At 32.6% G+C, this 20047-nt stretch overlaps 1 protein-coding gene across 1 annotated transcript; it reads right to left on the bottom strand.

Moving 5' to 3' along the window:
* Positions 1–5643: 5643 nt before the first annotated feature.
* On the bottom strand, positions 5644–7733 carry LOC106451078 (transcription factor TCP14-like). Its single transcript, XM_013892938.3, has one exon. It carries the CDS (start codon positions 7375–7377, stop codon positions 5956–5958), a length of 1422 nt encoding a protein of 473 aa, XP_013748392.1. The 5' UTR covers positions 7378–7733; the 3' UTR covers positions 5644–5955.
* Positions 7734–20047: the final 12314 nt, after the last annotated feature.

The raw sequence follows: 20047 nt of genomic DNA, 5'->3' as shown, positions 1-20047 counted from the left end.
CCAAAACCCCAAGGAGGCCAAAGCTATCACCCTTAGGAGTGGTAAGCAATTACCTCCTATAACCCTCACCAGGGAGGCTGAGAAACTAGGTGAGGAGGTGGCCATCAACTTAGATGATGAAGTGGTGATTGTTGATGAGAAAATCAATGATGAAATCTTGGAGAAGATTGTGGAAGCCAAAGGTAAAGGAAAGGTTGGGGAAGAGAAGAAAACAGTGAAAGATGGTGAAGTTCTTGCTCCAGCAAGTGAGAATTCTTTTGTTCCTTCTCCCTATGAACCCAAACTACCATTCTCTGGTAGATTCAAGAGGCAGCTGCTAGAGAAGTACAAGACTTTGTTTGAGAAGCAAATGAGTGAAGCTCAGGTTGCTATGCCCATCATCGATGCTTTCATGTTGATTCCTCAATACAACAAGTTCCTGAAGCTCAGGTTGCTATGCCCATTATTAACTGGCAAAAATTGTATTAGAAATATAAAATATGTAACTTTTTGAAACAATTTTTTTCTCTAGAATAATCATATTTTTGCAACGGATGGAGTAATACTTATATAAGATAAAAATGATGGTGTTGAATTAAAATTAACAATATTATCTATTGTAAGTTAAAAAGTTAAATAATTGTTGAATTATTAAGTGGAAGAAAGAAAAAACGATGTGGATAGCTAAAAGTTTAAAAGAATGGTGTTAGAGCATTCCCTATGGGGGTTTCTAGCATTTGAATTCCAAAAATACATATATATGTATGTATATAAATATTAATATTTAATTATGGATATCTAAATTTTACAGTAAACTCAATCCAAAGTATTTACTTTCAAGTAATTCGGGTTTCGCTCCCCCTAAAATTTAGATATCCATAATTAAATACTAGTATTTATATATACATATATATTAGAATCCCAATACTAAAACATTTATTGGAAGTGCTTTTAATATGATAGTCATTGTACATGGTATTAGAATTATTGTAAGATGAAGCCAGAAAAAAAAAGATTTTTCGTGAGGTAAATTCCAACCATAATATCAAATTTACTGATGAAATAATATCAAATTTAGTATTTTGATATTAATTTTATTTTTCTCTACACCCACTACAGAAAATATAATATTATATATTATTAATTTTAATACATTAGTTATTTGTTATTGACTAGTTATCTTTTATTACATTTTTATTTTATGTTTAATTGGTAAAATTTTGTAATTCTATATTTTCAGTGTTTATTTAATTTTTTGGTTAATTTATATCTATTTATTTATTTTATATAAAATATCAGTTGAAATAGAAAAAATTATACATTTTAAAATGAGAAGTACATAATAAATCATTTTTATTTGGTTACAGTTTGATATTATAGATAATATCAATTTATTTATATTATTTAAAATATAAATAACTAATATTTTAATGTTTATTAATTTGAAAATAATCATGAAATATATAAAAAGTGTGCTTATTTACTTTTAGCTATAAATTTAAACTAAATAATAATATTGATGTAACTATAGTTAAAATATTAAAAATTATTTAATATTTGGTGTAACACTTCATAAAATACCAAATTTGATATAGTTATGTAATTTTTGGAGTTTCTTTAGAAAACAAATTATACCAAACTAAACAAAAAATTATACCAAATTTGATATTTTATAGTTTCATTGGAGTTGGTTTCGTTGCGAAAAAAAAAAATGGACGTTGGTTACGGAGGAATAATCAGATGGATTGGGGTCCACACGACAATCACTGCACCTGAAAACGTTTTGGTCCTACACTCCTTACAACACTACAGTTCTCGTGTCACCACCACAATCAATATTTTTCTCTCTCTCTACTTATTGAATTTTTATAAATGTTTTTATTATACAATTCAATTATATATTGTATAAGCCTGCAATAATACAAATTCACATTTATTTAAATTTCCTTGTCTCCATTTTTCTGTAAATTTTAGGCTCTTGCGAATAAATCTTTAAATCCAAGAGAATAGATTTACAGAATAAATTCTAATTAATATTCTAACAATCCAAAATTTATTTTTCTTGATTATGACTACTTATAATTTATAATCTGTTCGCAAAGTAAGTTATGAGTAAAAATGTTACGTTTTGAAGGTAAGCAAGAGCGCAAAAGAATGTCTGAAACAGTCACTCTTTCTTTATAAGTTGTAACGTTTGCTAAAGACAAAGACCATATTTTACGTCGAACAAGTCTTTCAAACAAGATCAGAGCTAAGTTCGGATACATAGTTTAACCTAGTCTTGATTTGAATATCTGAACATCATATATAAAAAAGCAGATCGATTTTTCAGTGGGGACAAACGACAAAGAATTAAAGATAAAACTATACTCTGATCCGCGCGCCAGCGCGGATTTGAATTTTCGGTTTTGGGTTATTTATTTAACTAAATAATGTATTTATAATATTTGATGTATTATATTCACCAACTAAATAATTTTTTTGGCATCTTAAACAATCTATTTACGATGAATATTCGATATCATATAAAAAATTGAACAAATAGACATAATTAGATAATTGTAGACGATATATAAAAACAATGGTTATTAATGTAAAATATGAAGAAATATTATATTATGACTTAGTATGGCATAAAAGATTATAAATTAGTTATACATGTTTAAAAAAAATAAATAATTTTTAAACTTCTATGAAAAATTTAACATATAAAAAAAAGGCGATGAATTAGTCATCAAATTGTAAATAATTTCATAATTTTATTAATAATAAATTATTTATAGTCTTTGTTTTTCGTCAAGATAATTATTAAATGTTCATAACATTAATATGTTAAAAGGTCATATTATGAAAGTCCATGTTGTAACCGTTTTTTTCTGGGAAGTGTAATAAAAAAAATTTACATTTAACTCTTCGTTTTGTTTAAGTTTGTGTCGGTAAAGATTAAAAAAAACTTCTCTATCTTTTTCAATGTTCAATTTGAAGTTTATTATGCGGAAATCATATGCAAATATAGGCAATTGGTTGGAATCTCTATATCTTTATATTCTTATAAATTTTAAATTTATTGTTTTCTCTTCTGCAAGCAAATCAATTACCGAAGTAATAGATCAATTGGTTGGAATCAAATCTATTCTTATAATTATTGTAATTATGGTTACAATTTCTATATTTAATAGGTACAACATTGAAGATATTCTGTTTTGATTAATAGAAGATATTGGATTTTGAATTTGTATTTATTGATTTGTTTTTTTATAAAGCTTAGAAAATCAATGGGATGATTGGTTGGTTGATACATCCTATAAAGAAAACGAAAACTATAGGTGGTTTGAATATTGTACATCGATCGATGCATGATGTAAGTTGACTATATAAAACTTGAACATGATCATTTCAAACTAAAGTATAGGTAGGTTATATGCATTTGTTATATTGTAGTTAATATATTTTAAATATTACATAAGTCAAGTGATTCACGTTTTCGTAAAAATAAAATTCAAGTTCATTATTGCGCTGTACTCGTACGTAATAAGCTACGTTAAATATGATATATTTTTAGGTTAATTTAATGACATTAAGTTTAAATTTGATTAAGGAAAACTCATTAATTTAACTGGAAAACACAAGCATTAAAATATGTAGGTTTATTTAATGACATTAAGTTTAAATTTGATTAAGGAAAACTCATTAATTTAACTGGAAAAGACAAGCATTAAAATAGATAGTTTAATTTAATTCTCAGTGGCATGGAAGTGTAAATAAGTTAAAAAACTTAGGGGTATTTTTAATGGGTACTTCTCTTTTAATAATAGAGATGTATTTGTAATATTTGATGTATTATATTCATCAGGTAAATAATTTTTTTCGCATCTTAAACCATCTATTTACGATGAATATTCGATATCATATAAAAAATTGAACAAATAGACGTAATTAGATAATTGTAGACGATATATAAAAACAATGGTTATTAATGTAAAATATAAAGAAATATTATATTATGACTTAGTATGGCATGAAAGATTATAAATTAGTTATACATGTTTAAAGAAAATAAAATAATTTTTAAACTTCTATGAAAAATTTAACATATAAAAAAGGGCGATGAATTAGTCATCAAATTGTAAATAATTTCATAATTTTATTAATAATAAATTATTTATAGTCTTTGTTTTTCGTCAAGCTAATTATTAAATGTTCATAACATTAATATGTTAAAAGGCCATATTATGAAAACTCATGTTGTAACCGTTTTTTTCCGGGAAGTGTAACAAAAAAAAATTACATTTAACTCTTCGTTTTGTTTAAGTTTGTGTCGGTAAAAGATTAAAAAAAACCTCTCCATCTTTTTCAATGTTCAATTTGAAGCTTATTATGCGGAAATCATATGCAAATATAGGCAATTGGTTGGAATCTCTATATCTTTATATTCTTATAAATTTTAAATTTATTGTTTCCTCTTCTGCAAGCAAATCAATTACCGAAGTAATAGATCAATTGGTTAGAATCAAATCTATTCTTATAATTAGTGTAATTATGGTTACAATTTCTATAATTAATAGGTACATTAAAGATACGACATTGAAGATATTATGTTTTGATTAATAGAAGATATTGGATTTTGAGTTTGTATTTATTGATTTTTTTTAATAAAGCTTAGAAAATCAATGGGATGATTGGTTGGTTGATACATCCTATAAAGAAAACGAAAACTATAGGTGGTTTGGATATTGTACATCGATCGATGCATGATGTAAGTTGACTATATAAAACTTGAACATGATCATTTCAAACTAAAGTATAGGTAGGTTATATTCATTTGTTATATTGTAGTTAATATATTTTAAATATTACATAAGTCAAGTGATTCACGTTTTCGTAAAAATAAAATTCAAGTTTATTATTGGGTCGTACTCGTACGTAATAAGCTACGTTAAATATGATATATTTTTAGGTTAATTTAATGACATTAAGTTTAAATTTGATTAAGGAAACTCATTAATTTAACTGGAAAAGACAAGCATTAAAATATGTATATTTATTTAATGACATTAAGTTTAAATTTGATTAAAGAAAACTCATTAATTTAACTGGGAAAAACAAGCATTAAAATAGGTAGTTTAATTTAATTCTCAGCGGCATGGAATTGTAAATAAGTTAAAAAATTTAGGAGTATTTTTAATGGGTACTTCTCTTTTAATAATAGAGATGAATCATATACTTAAAACATTTAATATGTTTCCTAGCATATACGATCAAACGAGATATTTTTATGTTTTGTGTATCGTTTTTGTTCGACCATGTAAAACAAACGAGACACTTTGCTGTTTTCTATTCGCTTTAAAACAGCAACCTCAAGGGCCAAATGAGAGAGATTGGTGGGCCAAGACAAGAGAGAGGCCCATCTTGTTCCTCGATATCATAATTTCTCAAAATTTGGCAATATTGTTTTACATTAAAAACGTTAAGTTACTGACAAATTTATGAAAATGTTAAACTTTGATTTATAAATTAATGTTTCATTGGAGACCGGAGAGAGTAAGCAAAGTAATTAGGCGAACAATTAAATTATTTTTATGCATGATTAATTTTCTTGTGGATAATGATTGAGAATCGAGACAGTGACACTAACAGTAAAAATAAAACCATTAAAAGCAATAATGATAAAAAAAGTGTCATATTCTCCTCAAAATCCAAAAAACCTGACAGAGAAAATCTCGTGTACTATTTAATCAATCACTCACTCACAAGAAAAACTCAAATTTAAATCAAAGTAAAAATAATCAAACTAAAAAAATCTCACGTTCTCACGTATTTTTGTTTTTAACTTAGCAAAAAAAAGAGTAATACAGAAAGTAAAAAATAAAAAATAACGGCAAAACAAAAGTATTACACAGCCGCCGAACGCCGTCTCCACCACTGGCGCCGCCGGGTCATCCACGATTAGTTGTTTTGTTTTCTTTGTGTGTGTTTTTAATCTTGTGGATCTTCCTCACCGCCTCGAAGTGAATCACTAGCCTGAGATTCGCCGGAAAGTTGCTGTCCGTACTGATTTAAACCGGATAGAATATTACGATGATGTTGTTGTTGTCGTTGATGATGATGATGTCTCTGTGTATTATGATGATCACCACCGTCACTTCTTCCTCCTTCATTATTATTATCTTCATTGATCTCATGATTACTACTGGTTGCTAGCTGTTGTCCAGTAAGAAATGCCATTGGCGCTGCAAAATTCATAAAATGTAAACCGCTTGAAACCGCACTGCCTGAAACACCCGAAACGCTACTTCTGTATAAGGCAGCAGCGGCAGTGTTAATCGACGGAAACGTCCAAACAGGCTCTCCACAGCCACTGCCTCCACCGCTACCAACAGAACCTCCTCCTCCTGTTTGGTTATTATTACCACCTGCGCCCGCCGCAGCCGAAACCATCCAGAAGTTTCCTGGTATTTGCGCGGTTGTAGCGGCAGAACCACTGTTGCTAGACTGAAGCGTATGGGGACCGATTTGATCATGTTGATGATGTAAATCCGACGTCGTTTGGAGTCTTCGTTTCTTGTCTGGACTTAACTCTTCCGAATCTTGATCTCCTTCTTGCTTTGTCGGATTATGGAAGTTCAAAAACGAGGTCGTTGGGGTGAAGTTATCAATACCAGGAAAGAGAGACGAAGTCGTTGCACGTCCTTGTAGATGATGGTGAGGATGAAGAAACCCACCACCACCACTTCTTTGCTGTTGCTGTTGAAGTAACGATGGAGTGAAGATGTTGTTAGGGCTAAAAGTGGAAGCTGCGTTACGGTAATGAGAAGGGAGAGACATGGAAGAGCCTGAAGAACGGAGAGAGATGTTGAGAGAAGTGAAGTTCGCCGGGATAGTTCCTGTTCCGGTGGCGGCGATGACTGAGGGCTCAGCTTGTTGAAGAAGCCACTCGATGGTTTCACCGTCGGATTTATGGCCGAGCTCTCTTGTGAGCTGGAAAACCCTAGCTGCGCACAACGCCGGCATCCTTATCCTCCTTCCTCTTCCGTCTACTTTCGTGTGTCTATCTTTCGTCGACGCTCGTTTTAGCGGCGGCTTTTTAGCTACGACCACCGCTGTTTCCTCTTGCGTTACCTGCAAGTCTTTCTGCGGTTGTGGCTTTTGCTGGGGTTGGGGTTGCGTTTGGGATAACTGTTGGTGTTGGTGGAGGGAGAAGAGAGATGAGGAAGAGGGGGAAGGTTGTTGTTGTTGTTGTTGATTGTTGTCGTCGGGGTCTCGCTTTCCGAGGAGTTGGAAAGGGAAAGTTGGCCGGTGATGGTGGTGGTGAAGGTGACGGTTGTGATCATCTCCTCCCCCAACGTTGTCTCCGCCGTCCATTATGACATTTAAGAGAGTAGATGATGGCTTTTGCATATATTATATAAGTGAGGAAAATAATAGAAAAGACGTTCCAAGGAATTGAGTGAGAAGGAGAGGATAAGAGAGAGAGAGAGAGAGATATGGAATGTGAAGAAAAGCTTAAAGAAACAAAGATCATGAGTGGAAATTATATGGGTGAGCTTTACAAAACATTTTTTAAATAAAATAAAGAACTAAAATAAAAATAAAAAACTCTCATTGCATATTTATTTATTTTTTTTGCAGCAAAAAAAATTGTTCGTCACTTCTTTATATAAGATAAAAATATTTAAAAGAAACACATAAGAAGAGAAACGTCAACAATGGGAGTATCATTTAATAGTTGAAGAAAACAAAAGTATCATTTTATCAACGCAAATGGACTGATCGATGGATTCAAGTAATTAGCAAATATAGTTTGAATCTAACCCTAGCTTTGAAACTTTCAACGTCAGTTTCCAGCTTGTATGTCAAATCAATTCGTTAAGAGTTAAGAAAAAAATTGTCATTATTACATCACAAAAATAGAAAATAATACGATTTAATATAATTATTTTCCATTTTATGTTACTTCTATGCACAGTATAATAATTAAAATGAATAGATAAGAGCCACACCGTAAAAAAGTGGACAACAATATTCACCGTACAAGGAAAACACTTTTTCACGACTAGTTAAAAGGGGAAAATCAGAACGTTGCGTTAATAAATGAGATAAAATTGTACATATACATATATAAGAATCTTTACTACTATATATAAGTAAAAATCAAATACAGAAAATATGAATTAATTCTGATAATAATAATAGTGTATGAAAGATATGGTTGGAGAGAGTCGTTGTGGCTGCAGAGTCCACGTGAGGTGTCCTCTTTTATCATTCATTCCATAAAGACAATGAAGAGGTCGACGCGAAGGTAATGGGCCCCACACTCCTCTTAAAAACTCCTCCTTTGGTCAAATATTTAGAAATATATTTCAAAACATTGGGTCCCACATCATTCACGTAATCATTCTTCCCCTGCTACTTTTGCCGGAAATACATTATCATAATTATTCATATTCATCATATGTTTAAATATTAATTAATGTTTAACCAAGTTTATTCTCTTTGGTACTTTAATCAAAGATCAAATCTCCAATACAATGACCTAAACGTAAACACCACTAGCAAAAGCTGAATCGTGTTTTCAGAATGCAGAGTTTTAATATTTTTAAAATGTAAGTATATAAATGATATGTTTATTCAGGTCCTCGCTGGAATATACAAATAATATTTAATATTAGATCCTTCAAAATTATATTACTGCTATATATACAAATAATATGTTTATTCAGGTCCTCGCTGGAATTGTCAACTATATATGTGGTATTATTCGAAGAAATGGTATAGTTTTGTTTTACATGCATATTATAAAACTCTTTTGACGTTTTGTATTATTAAATACAATATAACCTCTTTAAATTAATAGTCTATAAATTAATATACACTAAAAATTTCTATAAAATAATATAATTTTATAGTCTCAAATTGAGTTTTTGGTTCAATTAATATATCGATAAATTAATATTTCTATAAATTAATTAAAAAAATTATAGTTTTGGTGTAGTAATAACATTATTAATTTATAGAGGTTCTACTGTATTCCGTTTGCAAATAATTTCAACTGTTTAAACAAAATATAGCACTATAAATTACAATTTATTTTACATTAGTTAACAATATAAAAACTAAAAAGGAGACCTAATGAATCAAAAGTATCGTAGATCAATGTGGATGATGATAGCTTTGGGATTCCATCTCTTATAATTATTATTTGTACAAAAATCTGTGATAAATATGAATGATTATATATGATGATGATGGTACTTGCTTTCGTCTAATGGGATCTTAATTAATATTTTTGGTTAGGGTTTAATAACAAAACAAAAACCTGGCACAGCTAGGGCGCCTCAACCTTGAATAATTACTTCCTTTAGTTTATTACTTAACTAATTCACTAATCAATTGGTTTGTACTCTTAGTTAGCTATTGTAGACTGAAGTCTACGCCCACCTAAGACGGGATCAAATAGATTGATTATATGCATAAATGTAAAATGACAAAAACACAACTGGTTAGTCTAAATTAAATAATATTATTTAGCGTCGTGTAAATTATAATTATTTCTCTATAAACGATATATATTATTTGAATATCAATGAATAAAATACATCGGGATACTATAGACGGAGGTGAATCCAAATGCAAAACTCTTAGTGCTACGACAATCTGTCTTTGATAAATACTCTATGTACCCAAAATACGGGAAAGGGATCACTGTAGGTGGAATCAAATAGTTAGACCATTTCTTATTCTTAGCTAAGTTAAAAACTATCTTAAATTTGAAAATGTTAAACTAAACTTTTGTTATAGTTACGTGTTATTGTTTTAATTGGATAGACAAGTACAACGGCATAAAGACAAGAAAATCAATTGAGGATTTGGATTTCAAAGAAATGTGTTTCATTTTTGTGAAACATTTTATATTAATACAAAGAAATTGATTGGTACCTTTGATGTTAACATATCTTAGCTTATTGTACAAAACAGGCTGGACATGTTTCATTAACTAAATGTATGATACTGAGAGGGAGGTCAATCGGTCATCTTTAATGTTCCTAACATCAATCTCACACCATTTCCAATGTATTCTGCTATTTTCACTTATAAAATAGAAAAATTCTATAACAAAAGTTGATACATGTTCCAATATATTTTTCTTATAATAATAATCTCTAAAATATAGAGTAAAAAATAGAGGAATGTTATTTCTTTCTCTACAAATAAAGAGAAATATCTCTATTATAGAGGAAGAAATATATGTGGGTTGGAGAAATTTCACTTCTAAATGTTATTATAGAGGTGAAAATAACAATGAATTGGAGATTCTCTCAGACGATGTTAGAGCAACTAGTAATATCTAAAAATAATATCAAACATCAAAAAAAATTTAAGCTCTTTCTCAAAAAAAACATCAAAAATTTTAAAACTGAAAAGAGAAAGAAGAAAGAGTAAAAGATATAGTTTAAGAACTTAACAAAAATTTTTAGGAGATACTCTCATAACACATGACACTTCATAATTAGTTCATTTTAATCTATTCTATTAAAAGGGAAGTAGTCTTGAAAAATCTACTTATTTAAGGTTGTTACACCCTATCATTAACTAACAATATTTTGGTCTTACCCTATATTTCTCTAACTGTTCTATAGTCTATCTAATTTAAATAATCTCATTTAAACTCAACATCATTTGATACAGCCCGGATAATTCTAATTAGTTCAAATATATTAAAACACTTCTTACCATCACCCGATAATTCTTAGTTCAAATTTATTAAAACATTTCTTACCATCACGTCCCTTATTAATCCCAATACAAGAATGTGAATGATAAATTATAAAACCAAAACATGACTATTGAAAATCATTCCAGCAATCACGAATTTAATTTTATTAGTAAACCTAGACTCATTGTACACATTTAAACAAAAAAAAAAAATATCTACATTAAGACTGTAATAGTATTGATATTAAAATACATAACATAAATACAATGCATTTACTTACTTATATAAAGTATATAAGAAGTTTAATTAATTTTCTTTTAAAAACATATCAAATTTCTGGGTTTTTAGTGAGATAACCAGTGTATGTTCATGAGTTAGTGGTGGATTTTTAGGGTTTATCTGATTTTAATTAATAAGTTTTAATTAAATCCAATTTTTATAGAAACATATCAGTTGGTAGAACATCTGACAGAATGCTACATGAATGAAATAAGTCATTCTATAATTTATATATAGCTAACGGGTTTTCCGGTTCGTGACCATAGATCTGGATTGGATATGAAACATTGATTATATTTTAATTCGTATATAAACTACGTATGTAATCCTACTAAAAAGAGTTAAATAATTTGAAAAAAAGCTTTCTTCGCACCGTTTAAATGTAGATGCATTATTAGTCCTCAATATTCAATTTTGGTTAGGGTATTTTGGTTTTTTGTTTCTAGAAATTTTGAAACCGTTCATGTATTTACAAAGATTAGTTTGGTTTCAGTTAGGTTATTTCGGATTTTGGTTTTGTTTAGTAGCAAAGTAAATGTAATTAGAAATTAAATTAATTATTTTTTCTCGGTATATATCTGTATTTCAAAAATTCAGATACCCATTTGATTTTAGGTTTGGTTTCAGTTTTTGGTTATAAAGAAAAATGATCTTCTCGGTTATTTATGAAATATAGTTAAATTTTGGTGTCGTATCAGACATGTACACTCTTTATATAGAAATTTATTTTAAAATAATTTATTTGATTTCAAAAAATAATTATTTGATTTCAAAAATAAACCCGCGCTTGGAAAGCGCGGGTCAAAATCTAGTTTAAGTTTAAACTATTAATTTTATCTATCCAATACTTATGTGAGTTTCTCAAACGATGTACGTACTCTTATAATTCATAATATCATAAATTTTCCCAAACAATTGATACATTTTATGACTCGTCCACCTATGTTTCTTCAGTTTCTTTGTTTGTTTAATTTGTTTAGTATCGCAATAGCTTTTGTTTTGCTATACTTTATTTAATTAATAAAAAAATTAACTTAAAATGAATCAGTTACTATATGTTTAAGGATAATTTCGTATTCTTGATAAAAAATGCGGATATGTATTCATTGTTGATATATGATTTAAATGTTGTAGGAATTAATGATTACAACTGCACTAATTGAACATATTTTTATACAAAAATTACGCAACCACAATATTCAAAATTCGTTTTCTGAATTTACTATTCATTCATTTTTAGAGCATATATATATATATATATATAAGTATAGTTAAACTATGTTTTTTTTCCTTGAAAGATGTATAAGTATATTATTAAACTATGTTAGAGGTGACTTTCCTCTTTTTCAGAAACAGACGAATACAGATGCAACACTGACAAGCATGTGGATGGGTAATTCCTTCCATGCAGGCTTCCTCACATCAAGAATTAGGAGCGAGTATGAGCTTTCCCACTTGGAATTTCTCGAAACGTGAGTTTTCCTATGGGATAGATATGGCTCAACCTTTAATCTCATCTACGGACTATGGAGGGTTACCGTCGCATGCGGATATGTAGAAACCAATACACGCTACTGACCACTAAGCCGTATGAAGTCATGCTTTAAATGCATAAGCATGTCGGAAAAAAAATCAGGAACTTGTCTAAACATAGTGTAGTTGACCAGTATTACATCTACAGCCACTAACTTTGGGGTCGGATGACCTGACATCCATATCCATACCTAATAAAATCTATAAATATTGTCCTTTCATAGGTGACAAAAGGACGATCCCCGTGAAAAGTAAGCCTCTGGGTCGCTATACTACTTCAACGAGCCATAACTCTTAGACATGCAAGGAGGTTAAAAAGAAACATATCTTATAAAACACACACATTACAAGAGAACGTGGGAGTAACGACTACGATTTACGACTACAAATGTGTAGTCGTAAATTAACTTCGATTTTACGTCTAAATTACGACTATGGTAAAGTTCGTCGTAACTTAGACGTAATTTTGCTACTAATCGGGTTAGTCATAAATTGGTCGTAAATTAACTTCGCATTTACGACTACACTTTCAGGTAGTCGTAAATTTGCGACTAAATGACATCGAAGATCTACCATCTGATTAACGACCAATTTACAAGAAACGTAGTTGCACATTGGTGGTTAAGTTATTATCAAACATAATTTCGTTGTAACATTGTTACCTACAAAAATCGAAATTTCCCCATAAATATGATCTTCTCCCTCATTCTTAAGATGCACAAAAAAAACGAAAAAGAGTAAAAAAAAATGCCTAGAAATATCTATGAGCTTCGGAGTTGGATGTATGCGCATAAAGATTCAAGGGGAAGAGTAACAGAAGAATTTCTCAACGAAGCAGAGATGTTCATGTACCAGGCCGGACAGATGTCTTTCACACTGGAAACGGGTAAAATGTTTTGTCTCTGTCCTAAATGCAACAATACCAAGTTTACTGCTAATGAAACGGTTTGAAAACATATAGTAAATAGAGGATTTACTCCACATTACTATATCTGGTTTAGCCACGGAGAATGTGATAATAGGAATGAAGCTAGTAGTAGTAATCAGGTTGAAAATGTTCGTAACAGAGATGAACCACATTTGCCTTCTGAAAGTTGTAACCTTCAAGAGGATCATATGCTAGATCATGATATGATGCATGATATGGTTACATATACATTTCGTGAAACAAGATCAGTAATAGAGGAGGTAGAAAATGTAGAGGGGCCTAACTTGGATGCAAAAAGATTTTATGAAATGTTAGCAGCAGCTAATGAGCCAATTTATGAGGGTTGTAGAGAAGGTCTTTCTAAATTATCATTGGCAGCTAGGATGATGAATATCAAAACTGATCATAACTTACCTGAAGTTTGTATGGATGCATGGGCTCAGTTGTTTAAAGATTATTTGCCTGAAGATAATTTGTGTGCTGATAATCTGTGTGCTGAATCTTATTATGAGATTCAGAAACTGGTTCATAGCCTTGGCTTACCTTCGGAGATGATTGATGTGTGTATAGACAACTGTATGATATACTGGGGAGAAAATGCAGAATTGTTAGAGTGTAAATTTTGCAAGAAGCCACGATATAAACCGCAAGGACGTGGGCGGAATAAGGTGCCGTACCAGCGGATGTGGTACTTACCTATTAAGGATAGATTGAAGAGATTATATCAATCTGAAAAGACGGCAGCAGTGATGAGATGGCATGCAGAACATACTCAGAAAGAAGGCGAGATCAATCATCCCTCTGATGCAAAAGCGCGGAAACACTTGAATTCAGTGTACCCTAATTTTGCAAGCAACCCCCCCCCCTCCCCGCAACGTTTATCTTGGGCTCTGCACATATGGTTTTAGTCCATTTGGAATGTCTGGAAGACAATATTCGCTTTGGCCAGTCTTCTTGACGCCATACAACCTTCCACCAGAGATGTGTATGGAAAAGAAATTGCTTTTATGAGTATATTGATACCTGGGCCAAAGCATCCGAAGAGGTCCCTTGATGTTTTTCTACAGCCTTTGATAGAAGAATTGAAGGAATTATGATCAACAGGCGTGCAGACATATGATTGTTCAACGAGAACAAACTTTACAATGCGAGCAGTTCTTTTATGGACCATTAGTGACTTTCCTGCATACGGGATGTTGTCAGGTTGGACGACGCATGGGAGGCTATCTTGTCCTTATTGTATGGGAAGCACATACGCATTTCAGCTGAAGTATGGTAGGAAGACGTCCTGGTTTGATTATCATCGGAGATTTATTCCCATTAACCATCCGTACCGAAGGAACAAGAAATTTTTTCGGTCAAAAAGGGTTGTACGAGACACCGCTCCACCATATTTATCTGGAGAGAAAATAGAGAAGGATATTGATTACTATGGTGGACAAGACACAGTCAAGAAAGGGGGTAATTGGCATACTACTGCAAATATGTATGCTGGTTACGGAACACAACATAATTGGCACAAGAAGAGTATATTTTTGGGAACTTCCATACTGAAAAAATCTACTTCTACGCCACAATCTTGATGTGATGCATATAGAGAAGAACTTCTTTGACAACATCATCAATACATTGTTGAACGTCCCCGGGAAGACAAAAGATAACAAGAACTCAAGGTTGGGTTTGCATGCATTATGTTCTAGGATTGAGCTGCGTATTAGAAACGATGGGAAAATTTCGGTTCCCATTTTCTGATGGATATGTTTCAAATCTATCAAGATGTGTTGATCAGCAGGGACATAAGTTTTCAGGGATGAAGAGTCATGACTGTCATGTGTTTATGCAACGACTTCTATCATTTGCATTTGCGGAGTTGTATATAAAAAATGTTCACGAGGCACTTGCAGGTAACAAATAAAGTTTTTATTATTACTTCTTGTTGGAAAAAAACTTATAAAAAGTATCTTACGTTGGCTTGTACATTTGTAGGCATCGGAAATTTTTTCAGAGATCTTAGCGCACGCACCTTAACTGTATATGTCATCAGACAACTTGATGAGAATATCCCGATTTTGATGTGCAGCTTGGAAAAAAAATTTCCTCCGTCATTTTTTGACGTCATGGAACATTTAGTTGTCCACCTTCCGTACGAGGCATTGCTTCGTGGACCTGTTCATTATGGATGGATGTATCCTTACAAGCGAGCCATGAAATATTTGAAAGGGAAAGCAAAAAATCTGGCTAGGGTGGAAGGTTCAATAGTTGCTGGGAGTTTGAATAATGAAACATCTCACTTCACGTCGTACTATTTTGGGTCCCAAGTCCGAACACGGAAATGACTACGAGCAGATATGATGATGGTGGTGTTATGCCGACATATATTGTTGAAGATGTTCCATACATATTCTGTCAGGTTGAACGTATGTGGGAAACTGAAAGAAGTTTGGTGGTCGAGTACAGATGACGCTCACAGTGCCCACACATATATACTCCTTAACTGCAAGGAGATTGAGTCATTTGAAAGGTAATTAAAATTAATTTGGCCGTTACATTTTACAACACATATATATAGTACTCTTTAATGATCATATATATTGGCATAAAACAGCGATTTCGTTACCCAAGTCGAAGAAGCTATACCAGGGATATCAACCAATGATCTCAACGAAAGGAAAGACCAACATTTTGAGAAGTGGTTGAAAACACAGGTATATATACATCACAATATAATTAATTAAAGTTATATATTATTATATAATTAATGAAGTTATATATTTATATATATATGTTGATTATGATGATTCATTCTATCCTCAGTGGTTTCACGGAATGATACAAGGTCAGGTCGCTAAGGTCAGCACATCATCTATGTATTTCACACGAGGCTACACTTTGCACACTTACGAATATGGAAGTCGGCGAGCAACAATGAACTATGGAGTATGTGTGAAAGGTGAAACTGATTTCTATGGAATCTTACAAGAGATCATCGAAGTGGAGTTCCCCGGCCTGGTGAAGCTGAAATGCGTTCTCTTCAAATGTGACTGGTTTGACCCCACCGTCAATAGAGGTGTTCGGTATAGCAAGTTTGGAGTTGTTGATATAAATGCTACACGGAGGTACAACAAATTTAAACCCTACATATTGGCATCTCAAGCTGACAAAGTTTGTTTTATTCCATATCCGAGGATCAGACAATCTGGAATATCTTGGTTAGCCGCTATAAAAGTTACACCTCGGGGCCGAGTCTTGACTGATGAACAACCGCCTTTACAAGAAGATGTCGTAAATAAAGTAGAAGTACCTGAGCAAGCTACAAATGATATCTTACTTGTTGATCCACACAACCAGGGATATGAAGAACTTCCAGACGATGCAACAAATGAAGCCCACGAAGATGAATTTGAAGAAAATGATGAAGTGGATGATGTTTCTGATGATGAGTGATCGAGTTTGATTATGTTACAGTGTTTGTGTTTTATTGTATTATTAAACTCTTTGTATTACAAATAATATATATATAACTTATCCGATCATGTTTGCTCAATTAGGATGTTTGTGGTTTGGGGTTTAGAAGTGTATAAAATTTATGATGTTTGTGTTTTGGGGTTTGGGGTTTGGGGTTTCGGTTTTAGGGTATAAACAAAAACCGAAGCTAATTAGTCGTAAGATACGATTCAGTTACGAGGAATCTCAAATGTATCGAGGCTAATTAGTCGTTAGGTACGACTAAGTTACGACTAATATAAAATACATCGAAGCTAATTAGTCGTAAAATACGACTCAGTTACGACTAATCTAAAATGAATCGAAGCTAATTAGCCGTAATATACGACTCATTTACGACTAACCTAAAATGAGACGAAGCTAATTGGTCGTAAAACTTTACGAAATTTCCTATAAATACTTACCAGTTTGCTTCTCAAATCAAAGATAAACTCACCAATTTGCTTCTCAAATCAGAGATAATTACTCACCAGTTTGCTTCTCAAATTAGAAAGATTTGAAAAAAAAGGAGAAGAAAGATACTGGAACACATGTGGGCGGAGACAAGGCTAGATTTACGTAGGTCTCGCCTTGTTTCTTCCCACCTGTGATTCCAGTATCTTTTTTTTTTTCAAATATTACAACGGTAGTCCCTAATTGGTCGTTAAGTACTTCGTCCCTAGTTGGTCGTAAAGTTCTTTCTTCCCACATTAGTCGTAAATTTACGTCTCTTTTACGATTTCTAGTCTCTCGCTGGTCGTAAATGGAAAAATTAATTAGTTCCTAATTGGTCGTAATAGCATTTAGTCCCCCATTAGTCATAAAGTTACGACTACTTTACGACTGCTAGTCTCTCATTGGTCGTAAATTTACAACTCATTTACGACTAACACCAAAACTCTATATATACACAGACCTCGCGAAGCTATTTGGTTGCTCATTCCCTTATCTCTAACAACGACTTTCCATCTCTCTCTAGGTAATTTTTTTTTTTTTAGTTTTAGGTGGTTAGTTAGGTGATTAGATTAGGTTTGGAATTAGTTTAGGATAGAAGTAGATTAGGATGGAGTTAGATTATGATCGAATTATAAGATTATTTTTATATAAAAAATTTGAATTGTTTATAACCATCTATTTTTTTGGTTTTATTTTTCAGAGTGAAGATATTGCTATGGCTGCCGGTAGACAGAGACTTAGGAACCTTCCGCCTAAAAACTCTTACACGAGTACCTTTCTCCCACAGCCAGATCCATCAGCTTCTACTTCCAGCACTGCATCCGGCCAAGAGAATGTCCCTGAGAGCCAAGTTCCTACTGCTCCATATGTGCCTCCACATGCATATGACCCTGAAGCTTACTATCCGCAGTTTGATGACCCTGCTCAATTCTTTCCCCAGTACGATGAGCCTCCACAGCAGTCTCGGTATGAGCAGCATTATCCTCCACACCATCCTCAGCAGCAGTCCACTGCTCCCGAAGCTGCTCCGGCTCCTGCAGCTGCTCCGGCTCCTGCAGATGTTCATCCAGATTTGATGGTGCCACCGAATGCACCATATGCAAGATATACAGTGGAAGACCTTCTCCAGATGCCAGGACGAGAAGGTTTACCGATCATCAATCCAGATCGACCACCCAACACTTACTGGTAATTTTTAATATATTAAAGTTTTAATTGCATTTAAATATACTAATTATACATATTGGTCTAAATATATGTATTCTTTCAAATTTTGTAGGTTTTTGACGGACAATTGTGTGGGATAGAGCGTTGAAGATATCATCAGGGCAAACTTCCGGTAAGCGCATCCGAACTGGTCTCTTACACCTGACCACGTTCGGAGGACTTGGTTCAAGTGCTTCGCGATTAGTTTTGAATATAATTTGTTTATTGTTTATTTTAAATATAATAATTTATTCAATTCAATTTTTTTATTAATGATTTTTTGTAGCAAAATTGGAATTGGTCCATTGCAGTCAACGAAACGGTGAAGGCAGAGTTCTACAAAATGGCGATGGCTCGCCTAAGAACATTGTTGGTGATTGGAAGGAGAAGTGGAGGGTTTTGGGGGACGACGCAAAAGAAGCCTACCTCAGTTGGAAGGGCTTGACGGCTTATTGGAATTTTCCTAAGTCAGTTCAAAGGTCTCTCACTTGCTCTACGGTTTGGTTGACCCGCGATGATGACGGTAACTTGCCAGTACCTCATACTTTCGGACAGATTCCACACACTGGGAGGGCACTAAAAATTGTAAGTCTTCGATTTTTCTTAATTTTTATTAAATATATATTAATTAATTATTTATTGAATGCGTGAGTTTAATTTAAATTTTTTTTATACAGGCTGCCCAAGAAAGAGCACCACCATCTCTGGCCCGACTTTACAAGACGACACACCAGCATTCTGATGGCACCTTTTCGCATCCTCGAGCAGAGAGGATCTACAACACTGTTGAGGCTTGGATCAAGGAGGTCCAGACTCAGTTGTCGCAACAAAATCCGGAAGGTGCACCGGTCCAGCTGTCCACCGTCGAACAAGACAAAATTTTTGAGTAGGTAAAAAATTCGATCTTTTAAATATATGTTTATTTACATTTTTTATTCTTTTACTTAGTTTTACATATGTACTAATTAATATCTATTTATTAATTGAAGTTTGCCCCGAAGAAAAGGGGATGTATTGTCGGGATCGGGTCTGTGAACGATGTCCCGAGGGCGATAGCTGAACACGCTGCAAGAATGGAAGAAGAATCTTCTCTCGGTAGGGATTTGACAGCTGCCAAAGAAGCCATAGCCGACCACAGGGACAAATTTGCGGTTATGGCAAATATGTTCGATATGATGATAGAGACAAACCCAAACGTTAACCCGGCTCTTGCCTCTAGGTGGCAGTCTCTATGTCCGACCTTTATCCCCGAGCGCACTCCGGAAGAGCAGGCGGATTTAGAGCGACGTGCGGATGAGCATAGTTCCGACCTCTTCGACGAAATAAACCTTAACACTTAGTTTTTTTCGGTTTTAATTAATTTGTATTTTGAATGTTTTATATTATGGATATTATTATGTTTCCGGATGTTAGATATTTTCTTTTAATTTTATCAAATTTTAAAATTTTGAATCAAACTAAGTTTAAAT

Source organism: Brassica napus, chromosome C3, assembly GCF_020379485.1.
Source record: "Brassica napus cultivar Da-Ae chromosome C3, Da-Ae, whole genome shotgun sequence".
Taxonomy (NCBI): Eukaryota; Viridiplantae; Streptophyta; class Magnoliopsida; order Brassicales; family Brassicaceae; genus Brassica; species Brassica napus.
The sequence above is the reverse complement of the archived record's forward strand: the minus strand, read 5'-3'. Positions and strand labels throughout refer to the sequence as shown.